The sequence below is a fragment of the Mustela putorius genome, unplaced genomic scaffold (assembly GCF_011764305.1).
Source record: "Mustela putorius furo isolate JIRA1106 unplaced genomic scaffold, ASM1176430v1.1 tig00003896_pilon_pilon_pilon, whole genome shotgun sequence".
Taxonomy (NCBI): domain Eukaryota; kingdom Metazoa; phylum Chordata; class Mammalia; order Carnivora; family Mustelidae; genus Mustela; species Mustela putorius.
Genome location: NW_025422045.1, coordinates 9,984,935 through 10,008,897, shown reverse-complemented (window position 1 = coordinate 10,008,897; position 23,963 = coordinate 9,984,935). Strand labels below are relative to the sequence as shown.

Sequence of the window (23,963 nt, the reverse complement as noted above, 5' to 3'; positions counted from 1 at the left end):
CTGATACGTCCAGGTACCCCTGGAGCCTGTCCTGGGGCAGCAGTGAGGGCGCACTCAAGTGGCCAGCTGCTGCCAGAAGGGGCTCCGCTTGGCCTTTACACTGCTGGGGGGATACATGAGGCTGATGTTCAGGATCCTGCAGCCCCTGGGGCAGCGGGAGCACAGGGGTCAAGGCAGAGCAGGGAATGGGCTCAGGGAGTAGGGGGCAGATGACTGACAGAACAAACGAATAATTTCTGTACAAATTGGAAATCAGTGGCCTTACCATGAGTTGCTTCAGATCTGCTCTCTCTGCTGGGTTTTTTATTAAGCTGAAAGAAAAAGATAATGTGAGAGAGACTGCCTGGCATTGGTTCCCACTCTAGTTACTTAACATTTACATGCCTGCCCTCCCCACACCCTGGAGCTTCTGAGGGCCTGAGCCTTCTCCAAGGCCTTCCTGTTCAGCAGAGTGGCATGCCTGCAGGTTAACAAATGCTTGCTGAATTAAACGACCCAAAGGCAACCTGCCAGTCCCTGTAGAGCAGGTGCCAAAAGCAGCAGTTCTGACCCATTGCTGTAGTCAGACCAGTCCCTGAAGTCGTGGCACTCTGAAGTGCAGGGAAAAGGGCAGAGCTCTGCTCCCCCAAAACTGGGGGCTAGTGGGCGTGGTGTGTGTGTGACAAAACCAGCATAACTCTCCTAGAGAGCAAGTAGCAGACTTACCATTTATTCACAAAATCTTGAAATTCCAGACTGAACACTCCACTGGGCAGTTTTGGAGGAGGCTGCAAATACATGTCAAGACATAAGAAAGGCCTGGCTTCCTTCTCCAGCCATATTCCCCACCAGCTCCCTCCCTGCAGACCTCTGGGCAGCACTGCCCTTCTCCAGCCATGGGAGGACAGGGCTGGGGAGCCAGGGGCTGCCTGTGGGGTCACCCCAGTGAACTGCTGGACTCAAAAAAGCACACTCAGAATTGGGGCCCGATTAGTGCTCTGCCACTCACTTGTCTAGTGCCTGAACAAATCACTATTTCTCTGTGAGCCTTAGTTCATCCTCCTGTGAGATGAGGAGGGCCTCAGGGTCTCTGGGACCCTTTCCCATGGACACTGCCAACTGTAAACCTTGGAGAGTGGTGTGGACACACACCAGCAATTACTAGCGGCAGCAGCTATGGGGGGCTGTGCAGATGTAGCCCAGGCCGGTCGTCACAGAAGCTACCTGAAGAGTAATAACCCAGGTTGGAGGCCTGCTGGTCCTTCTCTTCCATCCTCTGTCCTCTTTTCACTTAAACCTATTGGTGTAGGTGTTACACAAACAATGTGTTCTTTGCATTAAAGTCAGTCAGCAGCAATGAGCCAAAAGAAACTTCCGTCACCCCAAGAAAACCACTGTCCTACTAATTTCCAGACTTCATATGCACATACATGCATAGATTTTTTTCATAAAGACTTTTTAAAGAATTGACCATAGTATACATAGTACTCTAGTATTTTTCACACAGTCTATAGTGAATATCTTCCATTTCTACACTGTCATTTTTTTTTTTTTTTTTTTACACCTACTGGTTTTTAAAGGCACTTAACAGAGAAAACCCTACCCTACCCTGTATTTGCCTTGCCTCCCAAATGGAGCTAGTGATCTTCACTACCAGGGACTTCTGTTTTTCCACCTGTGGACCCCGCCTCATCCCTACCTTCAGCCTGCAGTGCCCAGCCAACAGTAAGTGCACAAGGACTGCCTGATGAAGCAGCAGGCATGGCACGGGCACACTGGGGGCTCCTGACTGAGAAAGGAACAAACTCAGGTACCCAAGGCTGTTCCCTGGGGAAGGGACACCTGCCCCCTACTCCAACAGCACAATGCCCCACGAGAAACCCTCAGGGCCCAAGAAGCCCCACTGTGCGAACAACTCACAGGTATCCCAATCAAATTAACTGTTTGCTTAAGAGAAGCAAATACCAAGGTCAAAGAAGCTATGCAGCACTTACCTCATTGACTATGTAATCCAGCAGCTCAAAAATTGCCATGGGAGGTCGGCTGTCCATTCCATAAGCTACGTATTTTACAAGAAAAAAGAAAACACTTCTCAGAAAAACAATTATTTGTCAACATGAGTCTAGGGATTGGAGCATGGGTCCTGGAGACTGGAACAGGGTCATGGATAATAAGCAGAGACACAGATAAGGCCAAACACAGAGCGGACCAGCAGAGGCCACAGAGTTGGCCAGCCAGGGTAGGATTCTGGGCTCTCCCACCCCCCAGGTCTGTGACCTCGAGCAAATCCACTGACTGCTGAGTATGGACTCTGCTACAGTGGAGATGGATAATCATGCCTGCCCTTCTTCCCTTCCTTACATTGAGAGAGGAGAAAATGAGGTAGTAACTAAGTAACTCAAGGACTGTTTTAGTTCTCCCTGAACTTGGGTCTCTTCCTCTATCCTCCAGAGTCCCGGACAGCCTCAAAGGCCACAGCCACCATCCCTCCAGTGACCCATCACCATCAGCTATCCCTGCCTTCCTCTATTTCTCCCTTCATATAGGCCCTCTCCTATGAGGGCCTCCCAGGGACAGATACCAGGTCCTCCTGGTCACAAACGTCCCAGCAGGAAATACATCAGAAGATGGTGGCTGGGCCAGAATCTTCCAAATACCAGGTTTAATTTTCAGTATGCATGATCAAAGAGGCATGCTGTCTGCACAGCGCTCAGCACCTAGGACTCAGGCTTTGCCACTTATGGTGTGCAGTCTTGACAAGCCAGGCACTTCGTGCCTCAGTTTCCTTGACTCTAGACGTTATAATAGTGTTCACACATGTTCACTATTAAAATTAGATAATACTCAGAATCCATGGAGACACAGAGTAGGTCAGTGTCTACTGTTCTACTAGGGCTGGGGGTAGGAAGAGACGGAAGCGATTGGTCATGGAGGTGAGGTTTCTTTTAGGGTGATGGGACATGTTCTTGAATAACACAGGATGGGTGCACAACATGAAGAATATACTAAAAACCACTGAAATGTACACTTCAAAATGTGCATTTTATGTTGTATGAATTTTATCTCAAAAAAAAATCTACCTAAAAAGTCATGATTTTTAAAAATGAGACAGCACCTATAAAGTGCTAAATGCCATGCCAGAACACAGCCAACACTCAACAGAGGGGGAGAAGATGTTGCTAGTAACAATAATCTAACACCCACCTGGAGACCTCTACCTGCTCTGCCTCCCGCCCCAGCCCGGCATCCAGAGACAGGCAGGCAGTCTCGGGAGAATATCCAAAGAATCAGCCCTCCCGAAACCCACCAGAGTAAGGGACCCCACCCCTCTGCTCCCAGTCCAAGCAGGGGCCACATCAGGCCACTCACAGCTGAGGGGCCTTCCAGGAGTCCTGGGTCTGGGTGGTGTCTCCGCCGCATCTCCCTCCACTGGGCACCCAAACACCAGCTCCAGCTCCTTGGCGTCTGGGGGAGGGATGGGATACCTCCCCACCGCCATCTCAACCAGAGACAGCCCCATGCTCCAGATGTCCGACTGCACTGAGTAGTGGGTCCCCTGGAGTCTTTCCGGCTGCACGAGAGACAGACACAGTTCTGATCACCTGTGAGCTAATCCAGCCTGTGTGGCTGAGGGAGAGGCCCACCCTGTGGAGGCTCAAAAGGGGGCCTTAGGCCTTCCTGCCTCTTTGAGGCTTGTGTGCACTGCAGGGAGTGGGCTGCCCTGCTTGGTCTGGGCCCGGGCCCTGGATCTACTGATGCATTTTATCTTCTTTGGGACCTCCACTAACTGCTTGAACCCGGTCTCTGACCTGCCTCCAACCACTGTGTTCAAATCCTACCTGGCTCCCATGGCTCTGACCCATGCCTCCTCCCGGCCCTCAACTAACAGCCTCTGGCCTGCCTGGACCCCGGCTGCTGCTTCAACTGTACCCCCAGTTTTGTCCCACCTTGTCACTGTCTTGGACATGCAGGGTTGCTGGTTCAAAGCCCAGCCTGCAAGGCTCATCTTGTCACCTGGGTGTGGAACATGCTTCCAGAACATGGGTCATGAACGAACTGTCTGGTGGGTCGAAAGAGAGTGGCCTTGAGAGTCAAGAAAGTTGAGCTCTAAGACCAGATCACCACAGACTCACTGACTGTCCTTGCACAACATGGAACAGTAGAAAAGGCAAAGGATCTGGGGTCAGGAAACCCCAGATCAAGTCCCAATTCTGTGACTTGTAAATTATGTGATCCTGAGCCTCAGTTTCCTCATCTATAAAGTGGAGCTGATGGAGGTGGTGGTGAGGACAATACAGACATCAGAAAACACCTGCTCTCCTCACAGGGTTACCGAGAAGGCCAAACCCAATGGGAACGGATGTTAGATGTCACAAAATGCTGGACAAATAAGGGCTGTTACTGGCAGGAAGAGTTAGGGGGGAAAGTACATATTACTGTACAAAGCATTATTTTTAATCCAGCGTTAACTGAAATAGCACATGTATTTCAAGAACTCCACAAAAAAAAAATCTCATCCTGACCACTGTACATGTTTTTGGACATCATTAATATCTCCCATAGGAATTTTCACTAACTCAAACACTGAACTCTTTTGGAACTGACCACATAACCACAAACACCGAAACCACTAACCCTGATCAACGGGTCCCAGGGTCTGTTGACAGATTTTGAACTTTGCAACAGCAGGTGAGTGGCCCAGAACTCTAGCTGCTCAGTTCTTAGACACTGAGGGAAGAACCTGAAGAGGCCTGTTTCATGTTTCTGAAAGACTGTGTCACTTGAGTGGAGGGGGCGGAAATGTGGGTCAGCACTGGGCCAGTCATGCGGACAGTGGCTGCCCAGGTGGGGGCAGGGGTGGGCTAGAAGGAATGAGGATGTGGGTATCAACTTCCACACGTGGAGGCCGGAAGCAGGTGTGGAATCGGACCCAAAGGGCAAGTGAGGGCGTGCTGAGCACAGGGGACTAACTGGCAAGGAGACCTGGCTTTCAGTCCAGGCTCTACATCTGCCTTTCCTCATCTCTAAAATGGGAGCGATAATCTGCTCTTCGTGGGGCAACCACACAGATCAGATGAGCTCACTCAAGGATGTGGAAAAGAACTCAGAAAACACCCTGTATGCCGGGATGCCCCAGCCTCTGCCTCCCCATCGGATTAATCCACGCCTGGATCTCCACGGAGATCCCCACTCACCCAGAGTCACATCTCCCCCTTTCTGAATCCTTCTCTGGAGCACACTAGCCAACTACCACCTGTTCAGTCAACCAAACATTAGCCTACTTGCCAAGCACTCCCCGGGCACCTACCACATGCCAGGCCCCAAGCCAGCCCCTAGGGACAACTGAGACCCCAACCCCCACCGTCCTATCCCTGCCTCCATGAAGCTTGTGGCATGGGGGTGAGAAGAGAACATGCCGATGCCACCACCAATGCCTCCTCCCTCATTTCCTTCCCCTCCCCGCCATCATCCACCCCCTGGCACCGTGAGGGAAGTTACCCGCTTGGCTCCTATCCCCAACCAGGCAAGATGCTAGAGAAACAGAACCCACTGCTCATACCGACATGTAGGACCTTGTGCCCACAAAGGAGTTGGCCATGGAGTCGATGAGTTGCCCACTGACCCCAAAGTCACAGAGCTTGATCTCCCCACGGGAGTTCACGAGGATGTTGGAAGGCTTGACATCTGCAGGGGAGAGAACACGGAAAGGGAGGGAGTTGACACGGGTGGTCTGGGGAGGGAGAGGGGTCAACATTCTCCAGACAGCCCAGTCCTGCCCATAAGTCCAAGCACCTGTGACCATCACACAGCCAGCCCCTGGCTTGCAAACGCTGGACACCAAGGTCCCTTATACCCCCTTATTCAGGGTTTGAGAAAGGATTCTCAGGAGAGGAAACAGCTACCTGTTGTACAAGCAGGACAGAAAGGCAGCGGATTCCCACTCTGAGAATCCGAACTTGAACACATGATCCACAGGAGGTAGTCAGTTATCACGAATAATCAAGATTTCAAACTTCATTGCTTCAATCACCCTTACTGGCAAGACCGAGTATCTATGGCTGGATCATGAGGCGGGAAGAAAAATACAACTAATAAAACCTATATGCTTGCTAAGGCTACAGACCAGAGACTAAAAGGAGATGGGATGGGAGCAGGAGTTTCAATGCTTGACCTTGATACCAAGCACAGAGCATCATTTTCTGAATATTTATGGCAGACGCTGGGAATGAGGCCTTATGACTGCCTTTCTCGGAAGTGATTTCCCAAACAGCCTACAGAGCTGAGGCCCACTATCAGTCAAGGAGAGCCCCTCGCTGCCCTACTGGGGCCAGGCAAGGCAGTGCTCCCCAGAATCAGCCCCAACCCCTTCCCTGCACCCAGACCCTCCCCACTTCCCACCCAGCTGCCCAATGACTACTAGTTCATCAGCCTTTCCCTTTGCAGAGGGAGGTTAACTTTCAAATGTTTTTCTTCCCCCACTTCCCCTGATTCAAACCACTGCCCTGTCAAGTGGGCAGAAGAGTCCAGTGTTCTCATTTACAGGTGGGGAGATGAGGCTGGGACTTGGTAAAAATCCCCAGGCCAGGGTTCTGTGGGCAGACATCAGCAGTGGGAGCCACACAGTAAGCAGGTCATACCCAGGAGCAAAGCATAAACCAGACAGTCTTTGACAGAAGTAATAGAGACACTATTACAGAAATTATAGAATATTTGGAAAATTAGAGGAAAAAAACCAATCCCCATTATTTTTCCCTTCAATACTCAGATGAATGCATTGACAGGAACGCTTCTGAGATCTGGCAGGTTCAGTTCCAGACCACTACAATAAAGTGAGTATCACAATAAAGGAAGTCAAATAATTTGTCTGGGTTTCCTGGTGCATATAAAGGTTATGCTGGGACACCTGGGTGGCTCAGTTGGTTAAGCAGCTGCCTTCAGCTCAGGTCATGATCTCAGGGTCCTGGGATCGAGCCCCCGATAGGGTGAGGGGAGCTAGGGAATCCCTTCTCAGCAGGGAGACATCTGCTTCTCCCTCCCCCTCTCCTTCTGCTCCCCACCCATGCTCACTCACTCTCAAATAAATACATGTTTTAAAAGTTATGTTTACACTAGATGGTAGTCTATTAAGTATACAGCAACATTACATCTTTAAAAAAAAAAAGATGTAAATACTTGAATTTAAAAATACGTTATTGCTAAAGTGCTAACCATGGTTAACCTGAGCTTTCGGCAAAGCACAATCACTGATCACACATCACCATAACAAATATGATAATGAGAAAGTTTGAAAAATTCAAGAATTACCAAAATGTGACCAAGAGACATGAAGGGAGCAAACGATGTTGGGAAAATGGTATAGACTTGCTCAACACAGGACTGATGCAAACCGTCATTTTGTAAAAAGTGCAGTATCTGCAAAGCACGATGAGATGGTACATGCTTGTATTTATCCTTAAATAGTTTCTAACAAGTCTTTGAAGGTTTCTTTCCAAGGGTAAAGTGGGAAAAAAAAAAAAAAACCAAAACACAAAAACACCCTCTCCTGGGGTGCCTGAGTGGCTCAGTGAGCTAAGCTTCTGCCTTCGGCTCAGGTCATAATCTCAGGGTCGGGCTCTCAGCTCAGCAGCGAGCCTGCCTCCCCTTCTCTAACTGCCTCTCTGCCTACTTGTGATCTCTATCTGTCAAATAAATAAATAAAATCTTCAAAAAAAGGACGAAACAAAACACCCTCTCCTATCCCAGTAGGTCCTTTCCCTGCCCCTCCCACGTCAGCCCTCATTCCCGCTCAAGCGCCTCTGTGCTCACCACCCCCTCCACCAGAGGGCCTCACACTGTGGGCCAGGAGCCAGGACTGTAACCAACATGCACCAGGGGCTCCAAAATCCTTGCGACAGAATGGCTCTGAACTCACCGTGTACACACACGAGCACTCAGAGCCACTGGTGTGGTCTTCCTAAGACCCAGCCCTCACCATGGCACAGGACATGAGACCTTTCCCAACCCCCGGCACCCTCCCAGTGTCTCCTACATACAGACTTCTAGAATGCAGGCATCAGAAGTAACGTGAGAGGGAATCTGGCTACTCCCCTTCAGTCTAATGCCCAAAAGGGTCTAGGACCCTGGCCCACGTCCCACAGCAGAAACTGGGTGGAGCTGGAACCAGAAAGTCAGACCTTCTCTGATACCTAGGCCTGTCCTCTTCTCGCCCACCCCACTGTCACATGACCCAACTCTCTTCCCCTCAGCCACTTCCTGTCGTGTAGCCTCCTGCGCAAACACACTGGTTAATGTTCAGGATGCAGTGGGCTCCGTGGAGTGGCAGGACAGAGCTGGGTACAGCTAGCTGGGAGATGGCACTATGGGGACAGCACACACCGGACACTCCAACACTTGCCACCGGATGCCCCAGCCCTTCACGCCTGTGCCTCCGTCATCTCCCAAATGTGCCCAAGGCAGGTAGGGCCTTGTTCTCAAGTCCAAGAACACCCCTGGCTAAAGGGACCTGTATTCAAATCCCTGCCTTGCCTGCGCCTCCCCACTCCCTCCCCCTACTCTACTTGCAGCCTTGAGCGGGTCCCTTTGCAGCCCTGGCACCCACCCGCCTGGGCACTAATAGTCACAGCGCTTGTGACCTTACCCGTTGGTAACCAGGACCAACCTGGTGCGGGGTGGGCATTTACATGGCATACAGCACCCCTGCCCCTCACAGGGACAAAGGATTCTTTCACAGGCGACCCTCCACAATGAGCACGATGAGCAGTTCACAGCACCAGAGCCCTGCTTCCTCCCTCCCCAACAGAAAGCAGCCCCCACCCACCTCCACCCAAGCTTTTTCTTTTTTTAAGATTTTATTTATTTATTTGAGAGAAAGAGAACACAAGCAGGGGGAGCAGCAGAGGGAGAGGGAGAAGACGACTCCCCGCTGAGTAGGGAGCCCGATGCAGGACTTGATCCCAGAACCCCAGGACCACAACCTGAAGGCAGCCACTTAACCACCTGAGCCCCCAAAGCGCTCCCCACCCAGTTTTCCTTCCTCTGCTGGCTGAGAGGTTCTCTCCAGGCCGCAGCTACTGCTCAGGAGTGGCCACACAGCCTCTGTCACTGCTGGGATCTGATTTCTATTCACATGGCAAGCAAGCCTCTTTTTCTCCAAACTTATGTAACACGGCTTTCCTCTATCCCGCCTCCCCCACCGCCAGGGAAGGAAACTGCCTGGGAGGTTGCAGAGACCATGGGGGGTGGGGCGGAGGAGGGGAGGGAAATCCTGAGGGCTTTTCCCTGCCTGGACCACACCCTGGGGCCACAGGCAAAGCACACAGCCCAGCTTGGTGACCTGGAAGGGCAGACAAGAAGCTGCTTGCAGACCTGGGCCTTGAAATCACTCAACTCCAGAGCAAGCGGCTGAGCCCCCAGGCCAATGCATGCTGCCCCTGGCGGCTCCCGCCCCATCAGGCTCTTCTCTGGGGGCAGAAGAGGTCCATGTCACCCAAGTCCAGACAGATTGCTTCTTCCACCTGTCAGGATCCCCCCTTTGCTCTCCACAATGGCCACCCTCCCTCCTCTGTCCTGTGCTCACTGTCCTTCTCTGGCAAGACAGCCCCTGCCTCTAACCTGGTCTTTCCCAGCCTGCCACTGCTCTGGCCTTACCTCCCCAGCTTCCGGCTGTGACCCAGCCCCCAAGCTCAGGCCTGCCCCCCTAACTGTGCTGGTCCCTGCAGGTGAACCATGCACCTTTCGCACTCACCCTCCCCTCAGCTTCCCGGGTGCTGAGTTCTTCAGCATCCCCTTCCTATCCTGCTCCTGGAGCCCTGGGAGGCTTGTTTCATCTGGCTTCCCCCCACAGCTTTCCCAGCAGCAACCTCAACCACTGCTGAAATCATAGGCCCAGGTCCCCCTGCTTCCCAAGGCCCTTTCTCACCCCCAATCACAGGAGGGCGAGGCCGGGAGGAGCCCCAGGACCTGGTGGGCTAGGCTGCATTGTGAAGGAAGCATCCAGCATCCACAAGGCCCCCCAGGCTGACAAGCTACCCCAGGAAACCTAAGAGAGGTGAAGGTTTGTGGCCCTGATCCTGCTCAGCTCCCACAACAATGAGAACAGGTAAGCCCTTTTTCAAACACAAACAAGGAGGTTTTATGAAACCTCTTTTTAGTTTTTCATGAAAAAACTACGTGGATGAAGTATTTTCTTCTCTCCTATTTTCTGCCCCAGAAATAACTACTGTGCAAAGCCTTCTGATTCTTCCCCCAAGAGCAAATGATTTTAACTTAATTTCTGAGCATTCTCTACCCCTGTAAAACAAAGGGTTTGGATTAAATAATTCAGTGTGTCAGTGGGTTATTCTATAAACACTTACAACTGAGCTATGAGTAAAAAGGGACCCAGTTCCTGTCCGTGTCCTCAAGGCCATCACCACTAGGGGAGACCGAACATGGAAAGTAACAAGAACGTGTGCCCGTGGGTATGATGGTAAGGGCAAGGAGAGAGGGATGCTCAGGGCACTGTGGACTGTGCTGTGAATTCTCCCAGCCAACCAGGCTCAACACCAGCCTGACTAGTGGGCAAGGTCCTTTGCAGACAGATGGAGCAAGGAGAGGGTCAGCCCGCCAAAGGGTACTATATTCGAGGAACCTCATTTTGTTTGGCAGAGAAGACTATTATAGGAATCTGCATTCCCTATGGGGGCGGGGTTGGGGACACAAGATGGAAGGAGACCCCGCACGAAGGAATAGAGGGCAGATGCAGGGGAGGGACTGGGGAGCACAGAAGCAACAGGAGGAAGAGGAAAGAAAAGAGCTCTGGAGAAGCACACCAAGTGACCCCTGGAAGCCACACTCTGGCTCATCCGTGACAAAGGCTAAAACCAAAAGGGAGAGGACTTTGGATAAGCGAGGGAGTCAAAGGTTAAAGAAACAGAGGCAAAGAGATTTTTAAATGGTTCCTTTCGCCTCAAATGAGCAACCCCAGCAGATCCCTATTAACCCTTCTCTAAAGGTAAAGAAACAGAAGGGAAAGGTGGCTGACCCTGGTATGTCAAATAATGGTCTCCACAGAGCCACCTCCAGTTACCTTATCCATGACCTCCGGGAGCCAATTAAACAGCAAAGATATTAACATTCAGAGAGAATCCCAAACCTTTCAGTTAGCCATGAACTGTAACCTGGCACCCAACCTTCCCAAGAGCACAGCTTTCCCCCCTCGCTGCCTTCCCTCAGCAAAGGAGGACGGATGCGGCTGCAAGGCTAGGGTGGGGGATGGGCAGGCAAGCCCGGGTCTGGGAAGACCCCACAAAAGCTCTGGTTCCACGAAGACCTCCTATGCCAGGGCTTTTAAATACATGGGCCTCTCTAATCCTCACAACAATGGGAAGAAGCAAGTCCCATTCACCCCCGTGTACAGATGAGAAAACCCAGAGGCCCAGAGTCAGGGAGCCGTCTGTCAAGATGACACATGAAGCCAACGGCAGAGGCTACAGTAGCACTCAGGCTCTTCATTATCCGGAGCCTCGATAATTAAGCTCTAAATGTCAGGGCAAATGTTGAGCTGTACTCCAAAGTTCAGAAAAGTCCTTATTCAGGTGCAGGGGATGGTGGTCAGAAGGTACAAACTTTCAGTTCTAAGAGAAATCATCCTGGGATGGAACGTACAACACAGTGATTAGAGTTAACAATACAGGACCTTACACTTGGAAGCTGCTAAGACAGGACATCTTTTTTCTCTCCACCCAACCTGGGGCTCAAACTCACAAACCCAAGATCAAGACTTGCGTGCTCTACTGACCCAGCCAGGCAGCACTCCAAGGACATCTTAAAAGCTCTCCTCACAAGAAAAATAAATGTAATCACGTCACGACGAATATTAGCTAAATTTACTGCAGTGATCATTTCCCAAAAGATGCACCCATCCCATCGGCAGACCACACACCCAAAACACAATGTTCTATGTCAATCTTATCTCAATTTTTTTAAAGTTGTGGTTGGGAAAGGGGATCACTCACATTATAGACATAACAAGCTCTATCTGGGAACGTGATCTGACTTTGGGATCAACAAATCCTTTAAGTCTGGCAGTGAGAGAAAAGGCTTCTCTGCTCCCGGTGAGGGAGAGTTCGCTTCCTTCTCCCGCTCTGGGAAGGTCCTGCCTGCAGAAATTTGCTAAAGGGGAAACAGAGGCTGCTTCCTACCTCCTTCTGCCTAACAGCAGAGTTCAAGCAGGGAACTTTCAGAGCACGAAGTCCGGGTCCTAACATGCAGCTACTTTCCTCTCTCCACTTCTTACAAGAAAGGCCACCAAGTGCAATTTAATTTTTTTTCTCCCCTCCCAAGATTCATTAGTTTTTTCATTACTTTTTTTTTTAAGATTTTATTTATTTATTTGATAGACAGAGATCACAAGTAGGCAGAGAGGCAGGCAGAGAGAGAGAGAGAGAGGAGGAAACAGATTCCCTGCTGAGCAGAGAGCCTGATGCGGGGCTGAATCCCAGGACCCTGGGATCATGACCCAAGCTGAAGGCAGAGGCTTTAACCCACTGAGCCACCGAGGCGCCCCGAAGTGCTTTCATTTTCTACCTTTGTGCACCCCTTTCTGCAAATTCAGTGTTCATCTCCAGACCCAAAAGGCACGCAAATGTTAACAATTAAACGAGACATTACTGGGAGCATTCTGAATCCATTTTTCTTTTTCAGAGTTTGGTTTTCATTAGTTCATGCCATTCTCAGAAATGATCAACATTTTTAAAACAGGATGTAACAAAAGTCACAGCAAAAGGTATGGGGGTTATACTCAAGAGGATGGGTGGGGGGGAAGAGACAGCAAAAGGAAAAGAAAAAGGGGAAAGGCAGTCATGGGAAAAGCTGATTCTTAGTCTCTTATTTTCAATGAGCCCTTAATAATAATTGGCAGAACAGCCCCAGAGTAATCAAGGCTTAAAGAAATGTCCCTTCCCAAAAATCACAAAGTAACTTTTCCATTAAAAGAGAATGACTCTGGGTGCCTGAGTGGCTCAGCTGGTTAAGTGTCTGCCTTCGGCTCAGGTCATGATCCTGGGGTCCTGGGATTGAGTCCTGCATAGCATCAGGCTCCTTGCTCAGTGGGGAGCCTGCTTCTCCCTCTGCCTGCTTCTCCCCTTGCTTGTGCCAACTTTCTTACTCACTCTCTTTCAAATAAATAAATAAATACATAAAATCGTTTTTTTAAAAAAAGAAAGAAGAAGAAGAAAGAAAAGAAACTGCCTTCAAGCACACATTTCCCTTTGCAGGATGCAGGCCAATTCAGAGGCCAGATGATCTGTAGTCTATCACAAAGCCAATCACCCACCTGCAGGCAGGAAAACAATGCTAACTTGGATGCTTAGCATCCACAATTCAAGAAAGGGAAATTAGCTAAAAGACCTGTTCTGACCTGCTGAAGGCTAACTTGCTCAGCAGCAGGAGAGGGGTAGAAAAGACACTGGAAAATGGAAAGGTAGAGAGAGCCGGAGATCTGCTCGTTTTTAAATACCAAGTGAGAGAGAATTTCTAGTAACATCACTGTATTTATGATGGCCAAAACTCCACCAAAGTAAGGCATGACCGTGGCGCCTGGGTGGCTCAGCTGTTAAGCAGTGGCCTTCAGCTCACGTCATGATCAGGGGTCCAGGGATCAAGAGCCATATCGGGTTCCCCACTCGGCTGGCTCCCAGCCTCACGCCGAGATGTACCACTAGATGACGTGGTCACTCTGGGGTGCGGGGCTGCAGAAGCTGGGCTCCATCCTGAGCTACAGTTAATGACATCTGCTCTTCGCTTGATCACCTGACTTCTGACTCAAGCATGCTCTCCTGGGCCCATGGTCCTCCTCAAAAAGTTATCTGTAACTGAGGCAAGTGCCAGTCCCAGCCCCAGGCTTCCCTTAGAAATGAGGCTTTGTGATGTGAGAAGAACATGACACAGCTCTTCCTGGACCCTGGGCAAGTCTTCTAACCCCTCTCCCCCTTCCCCATCTGAATGCACCGCACCTGCCCTTTGCTCTCCAGGGGCTTCCCAAAATAAACCCTGACCACCTCCCCCTGCACCTGTTCCCCTCTCCCCCCACCAGGCTACTCTCCTGACCCATACTTTCTCTTACTGGACCATGCCAACGGCCTCCTAAGTGACCTCTCCCCACTCCAGCTCATCTTTTTTTTTTTTTTAATTTATTATTTTTTATAAACATATAATGTATTTTTATCCCCAGGGGTACACGTCTGTGAATCACCAGGTTTACACACTTCATGGCACTTCATGTGCTATGGCACTCACCATAGCACATACCCTCCCCAATGTCCATAACCCCACCCCCCTTCTCCCGACGCCCCTCCCCCCAGCAACCTCAGTTTTGTTTTGTTTTATTTTAAAGATTTATTTATTTATTTATTTGACAGAGAGAGAGAGAGAGATCACAAGTAGATGGAGAGGCAGGCAGAGAGAGAGAGAGAGGGGGAAGCAGGCTCCCTGCTGAGCAGAGAGCCCGATGCGGGACTTGATCCCAGGACCCTGAGATCATGACCTGAGCCGAAGGCAACGGCTTAACCCACTGAGCTACCCAGGCGCCCCAACCTCAGTTTGTTTTGTGAGGTTAAGAGTCACTTATGGTTTGTCTCCCTCCCGATCCCATCTTGTTTGATTTATTCTTCTCCTACCCCCCTAAGTCCCCATGTTGCTCCTCCACTTCCTCGTATCAGGGAGATCATGTGATAGTTGTCTTTCTCCTACTTCTCCACTTCCTCGTATCAGGGAGATCATGTGATAGTTGTCTTTCTCCTACTGACTTATTTCACTAAGCATGATACCCTCTAGTTCCATCCACATCATCGCAAATGGCAAGATTTCATTTCTTTTGATGGCTGCATAGTATTCCATTGTGTATATAAACCACATCTTTATCCAGTCATCTGTTGATGGACATCTAGGTTCTTTCCATAGTTTGGCTATTGTGGACATTGCTGCTATAAACATTCGGGTGCACGTGCCCCTTTTGATCACTACATTTGTATCTTTAGGGTAAATACCCAGTAGTGCGATTGCTAGGTCATAGGGTAGCTCTATTTTCAACTTTTTGAGGAACCTCCATGCTGTTTTCCAGAGTGGTTGCACCAGCTTGCATTCCCATGCTCCAGCTCATCTTAGCCACAACAGCCAGGACCCTCTTCAAAAGATAGCTCACCTGACTTCCCTGTGTAGGACCCCTGCTTTGTTCTCCGCTGCCTATGATAATATCCAGCTCCTGGGCAGAACCGTGAAGAACCCCCTTGAGTGCTTCAAGCATCCCTTACTGGACTCCCACCACTTGCCATCAGGAACCCTAGACAACCCAAACAACTTGCTATTTCCTGTGTTTTCTGCCTCAGTGCCATGATCCTGGGCTCCGCTCCACCTGGTATTCCTTTCCTGGATACTGCCACCTGTGTACCATCTCCTTGCTGTAGAGCTTGGCACACATGACACCCCCTCCACAGTGCTTCCCCCGGGGGACTGAGGAAGCACTCTCCCTCCTCCAGCAGCCCATCTGCCTCTCCTGAAGAGCTAAGAGACACTCATCTGGAGCCATCATCCATCGCTTTGGGTCTAGCAGCTGAGGTAATTCTAGAGAGAACGTGACTCACATTTCTCACCAAGAGACCAGCATACTGGATTCTAGCTACTAATTAGCCACTTTCTGTTTCTCTCCATCTGTAAGGTAGAGCAGTCTAGAGAGAGTTCAAAGGAATCGGTTTTTCCCATAAATTCACTGTCCCCCTGAGGCTGTCACAATATGACTGGTGGATAAGACAGCCGGCAAAGGAAGGAGCACAGCCCCGCCACTTCCTGGATGCCCGGGGCAGCCTACAGATGGAGCCACAAGACACACCCTTGCCACTCAGCCAGGGACTGTCATCAGTACAGAACCCTGTGTGCAGCCTCAGGGGTCACTGTGAAACTTTCTGCTCAGGGAAGCCTGGCAGGATACCAGAAGAGGACCAGCAGGTAGACAGTGTCTGCCAAGGATCACAGAAGACACTCAGAAACTGACCACAGGTGAGTCTGCCACAAACAGCTTGCAAAATGACAACAACCAAAAACATATTTGGACCACTTCTGATCTTGCCTATCAGTGCCGACAGCGACAGGAAGACGTCAGGGGTCTAAACCCTGACCCTCCAGGGACTGCTGCTAACACAATGTGCTCTGGAGACCCCAGCTGTCCCAGGACTGAGATCCAAAAGCACTCTTGAAGTCTTGGCAGAAGACTTAACTCTTACTCAGACCTGACCGCTCCCCAAGCAGTAAGGAACTTGCCCCCAGTGCCCTCCCAGCAGGAGGGCCCCAGTACAAACTACTCTAGCTCTGAAGAGAGCCATTGGCCATGCACCCCCCTGAGAAATCAAGGCTGGCTGTGCGGGGGGCGCTGCAGGCCAGGGTCCTCATCCAGCACAGCATATCATGATGAGACAGGCCACACACTGCCCCATCTGACTGAAGGAAAAGAAAAACGAGTTGAGGCAACATTTAAAACTATTCTTGGCATTTATTGATCTTCACTAGCCAGCAACTCCAAGGGAAAAACAATTTATGGGCTAAGCTGTATGAACTGTCTATCACTTTAACTTACATAATGTTTCTTCAGAGTCTCGATCAAAATAAGACCTTGATTAGTGGAGCAGGCTACGAAGAACAGGCTGGAAACACAAATCACTGCTTTAAGTGGCATGAAGTGGAGCTACATCCTTAGGACCCGACCTCCCACCCTGGAACTCAGCCTAACCACATGAGCCAGCTTTTACATGCACCAGTTCTAGAAGCTCCTTCCACAGGGAGTGGGAAAACTGCCTCAAAACCTTTGTGATTAATTCCTTTCTGAGCTTCAGAATCAGGGGAAAACCCTCTCTCCTACCTATGCCATCCATGTTTTCACCAAGCACTCAAGGCTGAAAACCTTAGAGCTGAGTCTTGAGCTTAAATTCTAAAGTGTCCTCAATCGGGGAATTCATCTTCCCCTTAAAACTCAGTAGTCAGGAAGCTTTTTCTGACAAAGATCACAGAGCAAATATTTTTAGGCTCTGGGGGCCATACGGTCTCTTTCACAAGCAACTACTCACCTTTGCCATTATAGCACAAAAAGTCACGGAAAACACTTAAGTAAGCACGCTATGTTCCAACAAAACTTCATTATGGACACTGAAATTTGAATTTCACACAATTATCACATGTCACAAAATTCTGAAAAACAATTCTTGGCTTGCAGGCCCTACAAAAATAGGCAATACACCATATGTGGCCTGTGGGCCACCAGTCTGCCCACCTCTGCTTAAATGTGTAATTACTGTTTTGATCTGTTAACAGTTTTTGTCTCTCTGACCCAGGGCTTAATCGTTATTTGTAGCGATAAATAATTTTTCTTCCTAATTTGCTAGCTTTCAGCATCTGTTCCTCTTCCCCGCCCTCCAGGAATCAACCCCCTCTTTTCTTTGGGGGTTTCTGCTAGGGAGTCAACCAAGAAGCCCCATCTATCTCACCAGGGGGTGGGCTTATAATCCCAGATGGCCAACCAGACTACGCTAGCCCCTGGAAAACAGTGATTGGCCCAGTAGTGGGCGGGCACTGCTAGCAGAGCCAATCAGTGATTCAATCCCTCAGGAGAGGCAGATCTCTTTCTGGGGAACACAGTACTAATCCCCTGGGCTGGGGGCGTCCATGTTGCCCCCAGTGAAAAGATTCCAACTATACAGGAGGCCCACAACACGAGGCTTAAGGCCGAGGGGTAACAGGGTCCTAAAACTGTCATTTCAACCCCATGTTCATCCCTGCCTTCTAATAGGTAACCCACGCCAATACATTCTCTCTTTTCATTAAGTAATCTTGCACTGGATTTCTGACACAACCAAAGAATCCTGACTAATTATATCACATCAAATTCTATTTGAAAGTTGGCAGGGTAGCGATTCATGCATAAAAAATGACACTGGCTGTGTTCCACCATGTATTTAGAGTCACTTTTCCCCTGTTAAACTCCAAGCTGCTGGAGGACACAATTCATTTCTGAGACATCTTTATGCCCTCTGTAGTGATTCACTCAGTACCTTGAACTTGGTAGGTATTCTATGAATATTATACAGATACTACTTTCCTTGGATGGGGGAAGCCAACGGGGAGAAGGGCAAATAAACATGGAGCAACATGAAAACATGAACACGTACCTAGCCATGACCATACACCGGGACACTACTCAGAGATTCCAGACACAGTTTATACTCCCAGGGGGCTCACAGAGCTAACCCCCACTCCCCAACCAACAGCCCACAAACCACACACACCAGGCTGAGTCACACAGGCTGCTCCGCCCTTTGAACACCCAAGGGTGTCTACCCAATGCCAGGACAGACTGACAGAGGACTGCTACTACCTCTCTGACCTCAAGTATGTTCTTTCTAATAATGAAGTTCTTCTTTCCAGCTCCTCTTCTAACTCAGGCAAAAAAGACCTGAAGGGAAAAGCATCCTGACATGGGAACTATCCCCTCAAGCAATAAGGACTGCCCTGATGCCAAGACCTTGTGTGACTGACCCCAAGACAATGACAAATCTGACCTCTGTCCCACATTTTCCTTACATAAACCTGAAAGTGGAGCGCCTGCGTGGCTCAGTCAGTTAAGCCTCTGCCTTCAGCTCAGGTCATGATTCCAGGGTCCTGGGCTTGAGCCCCACATGGGGCTCTCTGCTTTAGCCCCACATGGGGCTCTCTGCTCCCCACATGGGGAAGCGGGGAGCCTACTTCCCCCTCTGTTTGCCTCTCTGCTTACTTCTGATCTCTGTATCAAATAAATAAATAAAATCTTAAAAAAAAAAAAAAAAAGAAGAAGAAGAAGAAGAAAGAAAGTGCTTCCAGCCCTTTGGAGACGCTAGTCCATCATCTTCCTGGTGTCGCCTCACTGTAATAAATTCCTTTCTTTTTTTCACCACCAATCCTCTCTCTGCCCTTGATTTTGCCAGCGGCCAGTGGCCAGTGGTCAAACCGGGTCTGTTTGGAACCCCGAGCACAGTGCTCTTGCACCCCTGTGCCCTGGCTATAGGATCACAGCACACTGGTTCCCTACCAGTCTTTTTTTTTTTTTTTTTTTTGGCCACCCAGCATCCCAGAAGAGGGGGCAGGGGGCAGGCAGGAACAGGGGTCAGGCAGGGAGCTGGATTTGTGGGCTGGTCCCAGGACTTAGTGCCCCTCTCCACCACCCACCAACCCAAGGGCAGGTAGGACAAGCACAGTGATGGGTCATGAGCTCCCTTTAGGCTGGTGCAGCTGGCTCCTGGGGCAGGGGGCGGGGCGGGGGGGTGGAAAGCTTGCCTTCAGAGCATTCCCTACAAATGAAGAGTCCAGAGCAGCTGGCCATCACTTCAAACACTGGGAATATCAGCTGTACCAGTCCTGCCCACAAAGTCCCACTCTGGGGCAGCAGAGACAAATCACTCCAGGAATGAGGGGAAGAACTTGGTTTGCACCCAGCATGGACACATCAGTAAGGCAGGAAAGCTAGCCACATGCAGGCCCAGGCAGGGTATCCCACTAGCACCAATGGTCTTTCAACTCAACCAGTCGACTAAAGATAAAGAAAAAACTTTCAAGAGACTGCTACCTAGCTGTAAAAACAGGACCTAAATGGCATGTGAAAACAGTTTCGCCCCAACTAAGCATATGGCTCTTCCTCTCCCTGAAAAAGCAACTGGTATTAGTACCACACCCGCCGTGAGGCTAAGAAAGCCGAAGCAACCCATGGAAGTTAGCGGCTTTTCTGCTGACACAACCCCGCCTCCCAACCAGAGCAGCCCAGGTCCCTGCCCCACAGATGTGTGGGTCCAGCTCTTCAAAAACTTCTCTGAACTTTTAAGTTTTTTGAGATGCTTAAGCCAGTGTTTGGCAATCATAAAAACCTACTAATTCATCTGCTAAGTGGCCGTAACATATATGTCAACTATGTTGGTCAAGCACCTTTTTAAGTGCATGTAGGCATTGTCTCAATCCTCAGAGCCCTGGAGGAAGGCTAGTCTCTCCATTTCCCTGAGGCTTGGAGAAGTTAAACAACGTGCCCAAGGTTTCCCAAATGCTGAACTTCTGGCACCAGGATAGAGTGAAAAACCTGTGGCCATAATATTTTGTAGTTGCTCGCAACGAGACAGAATCTGTCCCTCTACATTTTAAGCCCTGACTTTATCACATGACTTCTTTTTTTTTTTTTTTTTTTTTTTGCCTCAGCCAAAAGGACATTACCAAACCTGACGGAAGCAGAGCTTTAAATCGTGCTTGACTAGGGTTAGCCCTCCTTCTACGTCAGTAGTAATTTCAACCCCAAGGCCATTGTGGAAAGAAGCCAGGGCATTAGCATCTCAGAGGATGAGTGAAAACATGAGGAAGCCCAACCAACCCACAAAATTACAGAAAGTAAGACACTGCTGTTTCTCTCTCTCTCTTTTTAAAGATATTTGAGAGAGAGAGAGCAGGGGGAGAGGCAGAGAGAGAATCCTGAGCAGATCCCACACTGAGCACAGGGCCCCACATAGGGCTGGATCTCACGACCCATGAGATCATGACCTGATCCAAAACCAAGAGTTGGATGCTCAAATGACTGAGACCCCAAGCCCCTATACATTGCTATTTTTAAAGTACTAAGTGCTGGGACATCTGGGTGGATCAGTAGGTTAAGCACCTGCCTTCCACTCAGGTCACAAGCCCAGGGTCCTGGGATCTAGTTCCACATCGGGCTCCCTGCTCAGGGGGGAGTCTGCTTCTCCCTCTGCCTGTTGTTCCCCTAGCTGGTACTATCTTTCTCTCCGACAAATAAAATCTTTTTAAAAAATGAAAAAAATAAAAAATAAATAAACCAGTAAGTGTTGGGCTGGTTATTCCACACCAAAAGCTCACTGAAATAATCACTAAGTTATCACCAGTAAATCAGTATCGACAAGTGGGAATAAAGAATGTGAGGCAAAGAAAAAACATCTTCACTTCTTCCCCATTTCTCTCAAGGGCATAATGAGAAAAAACAGAGTTTAAAATTTCATCAGGAAAAGAATATATTTAGACCAGAGGGAAAAATTACTGGCAGCAAGGAAGCCTAAAGACAGAGGCAGGGAGACTGAGTTGTCCCACTGTCACCCTTACTCAGGTTTCCAGGAACCATCCACTCATTGTTCTTGCTCAGGAATCACATTGTGCAAGAATACCATTCCACAGCCCAGGGCTCCCAGTGAATTCTTTCAGGGCTTCTGGAGAAGACGCATGACAGTGGGAGTCTAAACCGCGGAGAGCCAGGCCAAGCTGCCTGCGCACACGGCTCATTGGAGCCAAAGTCCCAGTGACTTCCCTTTCTTGGCTGGGCAAGGAACGAACTCTCCAACAAAGGTATCTGCCCAGAGACCCGTCTGGCTCACAGAGCAGCAGCTCTTCATGCCAAGGAGAAGTAACTGGTGGAGCCAGAAAAGAAATTCCAGAGAGAAGTGGGGGCAGCACCAGGCAAAAAGGGAAAAGCAAGTTGGTTGTTCCAGGAATAAGCTGAAACTTTCCTCTTTCTGGAATGGACATAAAGTTAGAGCTCTCCATCAAACACACAGCCTACAGTACATGGAAGGCAGCAGGAAGAGAAAAACTCTGGCCTAGATGAACCACTGTGTTAGGAGCAGGAGACACGGCTTCTTGGCCCGGTTCCACTGTTGATTCCTGTGTGTTCTGGCACAAGGTAATCACACTTCCACCGGTTTAATAGCCCTTGAAGGGCGAGCCACTCTATGCTGTTCCACTAGGGGCTGCGCACACACAAACGAATGAGACATGGCCCTTGACTTGCAGACACTCACAGACCAGTGAGAGGAAAACAAACACCGCACCATGGTTTCCACATGTGGAATACAGGCAAAAGAGACCTATCACAAGGTCGGTGTGACCAATAAATGAGAAAAGTAGCGAACGCACATGATACACCACTTGGTACATAACAGGCCCTCGATAAACAGTCATTACTAATTACAGTAACAAAGGGATGGACACTGCCCGAGGAATACAGACGCAAAACCCTTCATCTGCTTTGGGAAGGGGTTGGTTCATGGGAACACTTCTTGGAAGAGATGTCTGAACCAAACAGTCACATTATTACTATAGTAACACTGTAACTAAGCTAAACAGTAACATTATTAATGATTTATGTGAGGCAGCCCTTTAAGCCTCACAAATATACAAAATATGTGTGTAATTTGCAATTACTGCCCTTTAGCATGAACTCTCCTCATTTAACAGATGAATAAATAACTAAGAGTTTATACACCCTGTATGTAAGAGACTTAGGATTTGAACTTTAACTGGCAGAGTCCCAAGGCTCGGGGCTATACTTGAAAAGATGAGGGAGGGGGTGGGGTTGGGAAACAAGCATTCCCAGGAAAGGCAGTAACAGCAGAAGGGAGCAGCACACAAAGGTCCAGCTCATAAAAGGAATTCCGTCTCACTGGGTCTCCATTTCTTCACAAACTACATAAAGGCAGAAGGAAGGCAATCCACCTTTGTTAGGCCCCTCTTTCTGTAAACCATTGTGCTAGCTGCATTCTGTGATTTCCTAAATCCTCACAGCAGCCGAGGAGGAGGCAAGAGGATTCTGTATTATAAATGACACAATGGCCTTCCTCTACCAGATCCTCCTCCAACACTGATGGTCCCGCATGGGTCCCTCTTAAGTGAGAATTTATGTCATTTGCAGCCCTCAAACACAGCCCCACGCACAGGAAATGTTCACTTCACCTCTCCTTTCAGCTACTCCTATTTCCTAGAAGTAAGTACACTAGAATATTCTATCCCAGAATTCAGAGATCTGGGAAAAAAACAAAAAACAAAAAACACCCCAGATCAAGGTCTACGTACTGCTGGAAAACTGTTCCCCACACAAGTCGCACTGTATCTCTTTACTGCTACTAAAAAGGACAAAATGGTAGATAGTGGTTAAAAGTAGGAAGCCTTCTACAACTTTGCATTTTAAGTGTATAGTTTGACACATTCCAAATGAAGTATACACCTGTGAACCCACCACCAAAATCAGGATTTAAAATTTTGATTACTCCAAAAAGTTCCGTCATATCCCTTTGAAGTCGATCCCCACTCCAGTCCCCCACACCTTCAGGCAACCACTAATCTACTTTATTTTATTACTATGTTACTGTGGATTAACTACGTCTGTCCTAGATAATCACATATGTGGAGTCCTACAGTCTGTATTCTTTTGTTTAGGGCTTCTTTACTCAGCACGTTTTTGAGATTCATCCAAGTTGTATCAACAGTTTGTTCATTTTTATTGTTGAGTTGCATTCTGTTGTGTAAATATATCAAAATTTGTTTATTCACTCGTCTGGTGATTAATATTTTGTTTGTTCTAGTTTGGGGCTACTGTGAATAAAGATGCTATGAACATTTGTGCACAAGTCTGTAGTGGACAAATGTATTCATTTCTCTCTCTTTTTTTTAAAGATTATTTATTTATTTGACAGACAGAGATCACAAGTAGGCAGAGAGGCAGGCAGAGAGACAAGAGGAAGCAGGCTCCCTGCCAAGCAGAGAGCCCGATACGGAGCTCGATCCCAGGACCCTGGAATCATGACCTGAGCAAAAGGCAGAGGCTTTAACCCACTGAGCCACCCAGGCGCACCTGTATTCATTTCTCTTAAGTCAATGCTGAGATGTGGGGTTGATGGACTGGTTGTATGGTTTAACTTCAGAAGAAACTACCAAACTCTCTCCCAAAGTGGTTGTCCCTTTCCCTGGCTGCTTTTAAGAAACTTGCTTTATCACTGTTTTCAACAACTTCACTGTTTTTGGGGGGAAGGGGTGGTTTGTTTGTTTTTTGTTTCTTTATTTTTTTGCTTCTTGGTTAATAGCTTTTTTAGTATATAATTTTTTTTTAAGATTTTATTTATTTGACAGACAGAGATCACAAGTAGGCAGAGAAGCAGGCAGAGATAGGAGGA

General features: G+C 48.9%; 1 protein-coding gene across 2 annotated transcripts in view; it reads right to left on the bottom strand.

The window, feature by feature from the left end:
* MAP2K1 (mitogen-activated protein kinase kinase 1) overlaps positions 1-23,963 on the bottom strand; it is an 80,230-nt gene that overhangs the window by 1,118 nt on the left and 55,149 nt on the right. For both annotated transcript variants that reach the window (XM_004758633.3, XM_004758634.3), the window contains exons 6-10: positions 5,540-5,664; positions 3,349-3,550; positions 1,974-2,038; positions 706-767; positions 266-311 (exon numbers count right to left, since the gene is read on the bottom strand). In XM_004758633.3, coding sequence (XP_004758690.1) covers positions 266-311; positions 706-767; positions 1,974-2,038; positions 3,349-3,550; positions 5,540-5,664 — 500 coding nt within the window. The remainder of the gene's footprint in view (positions 1-265; positions 312-705; positions 768-1,973; positions 2,039-3,348; positions 3,551-5,539; positions 5,665-23,963) is intronic.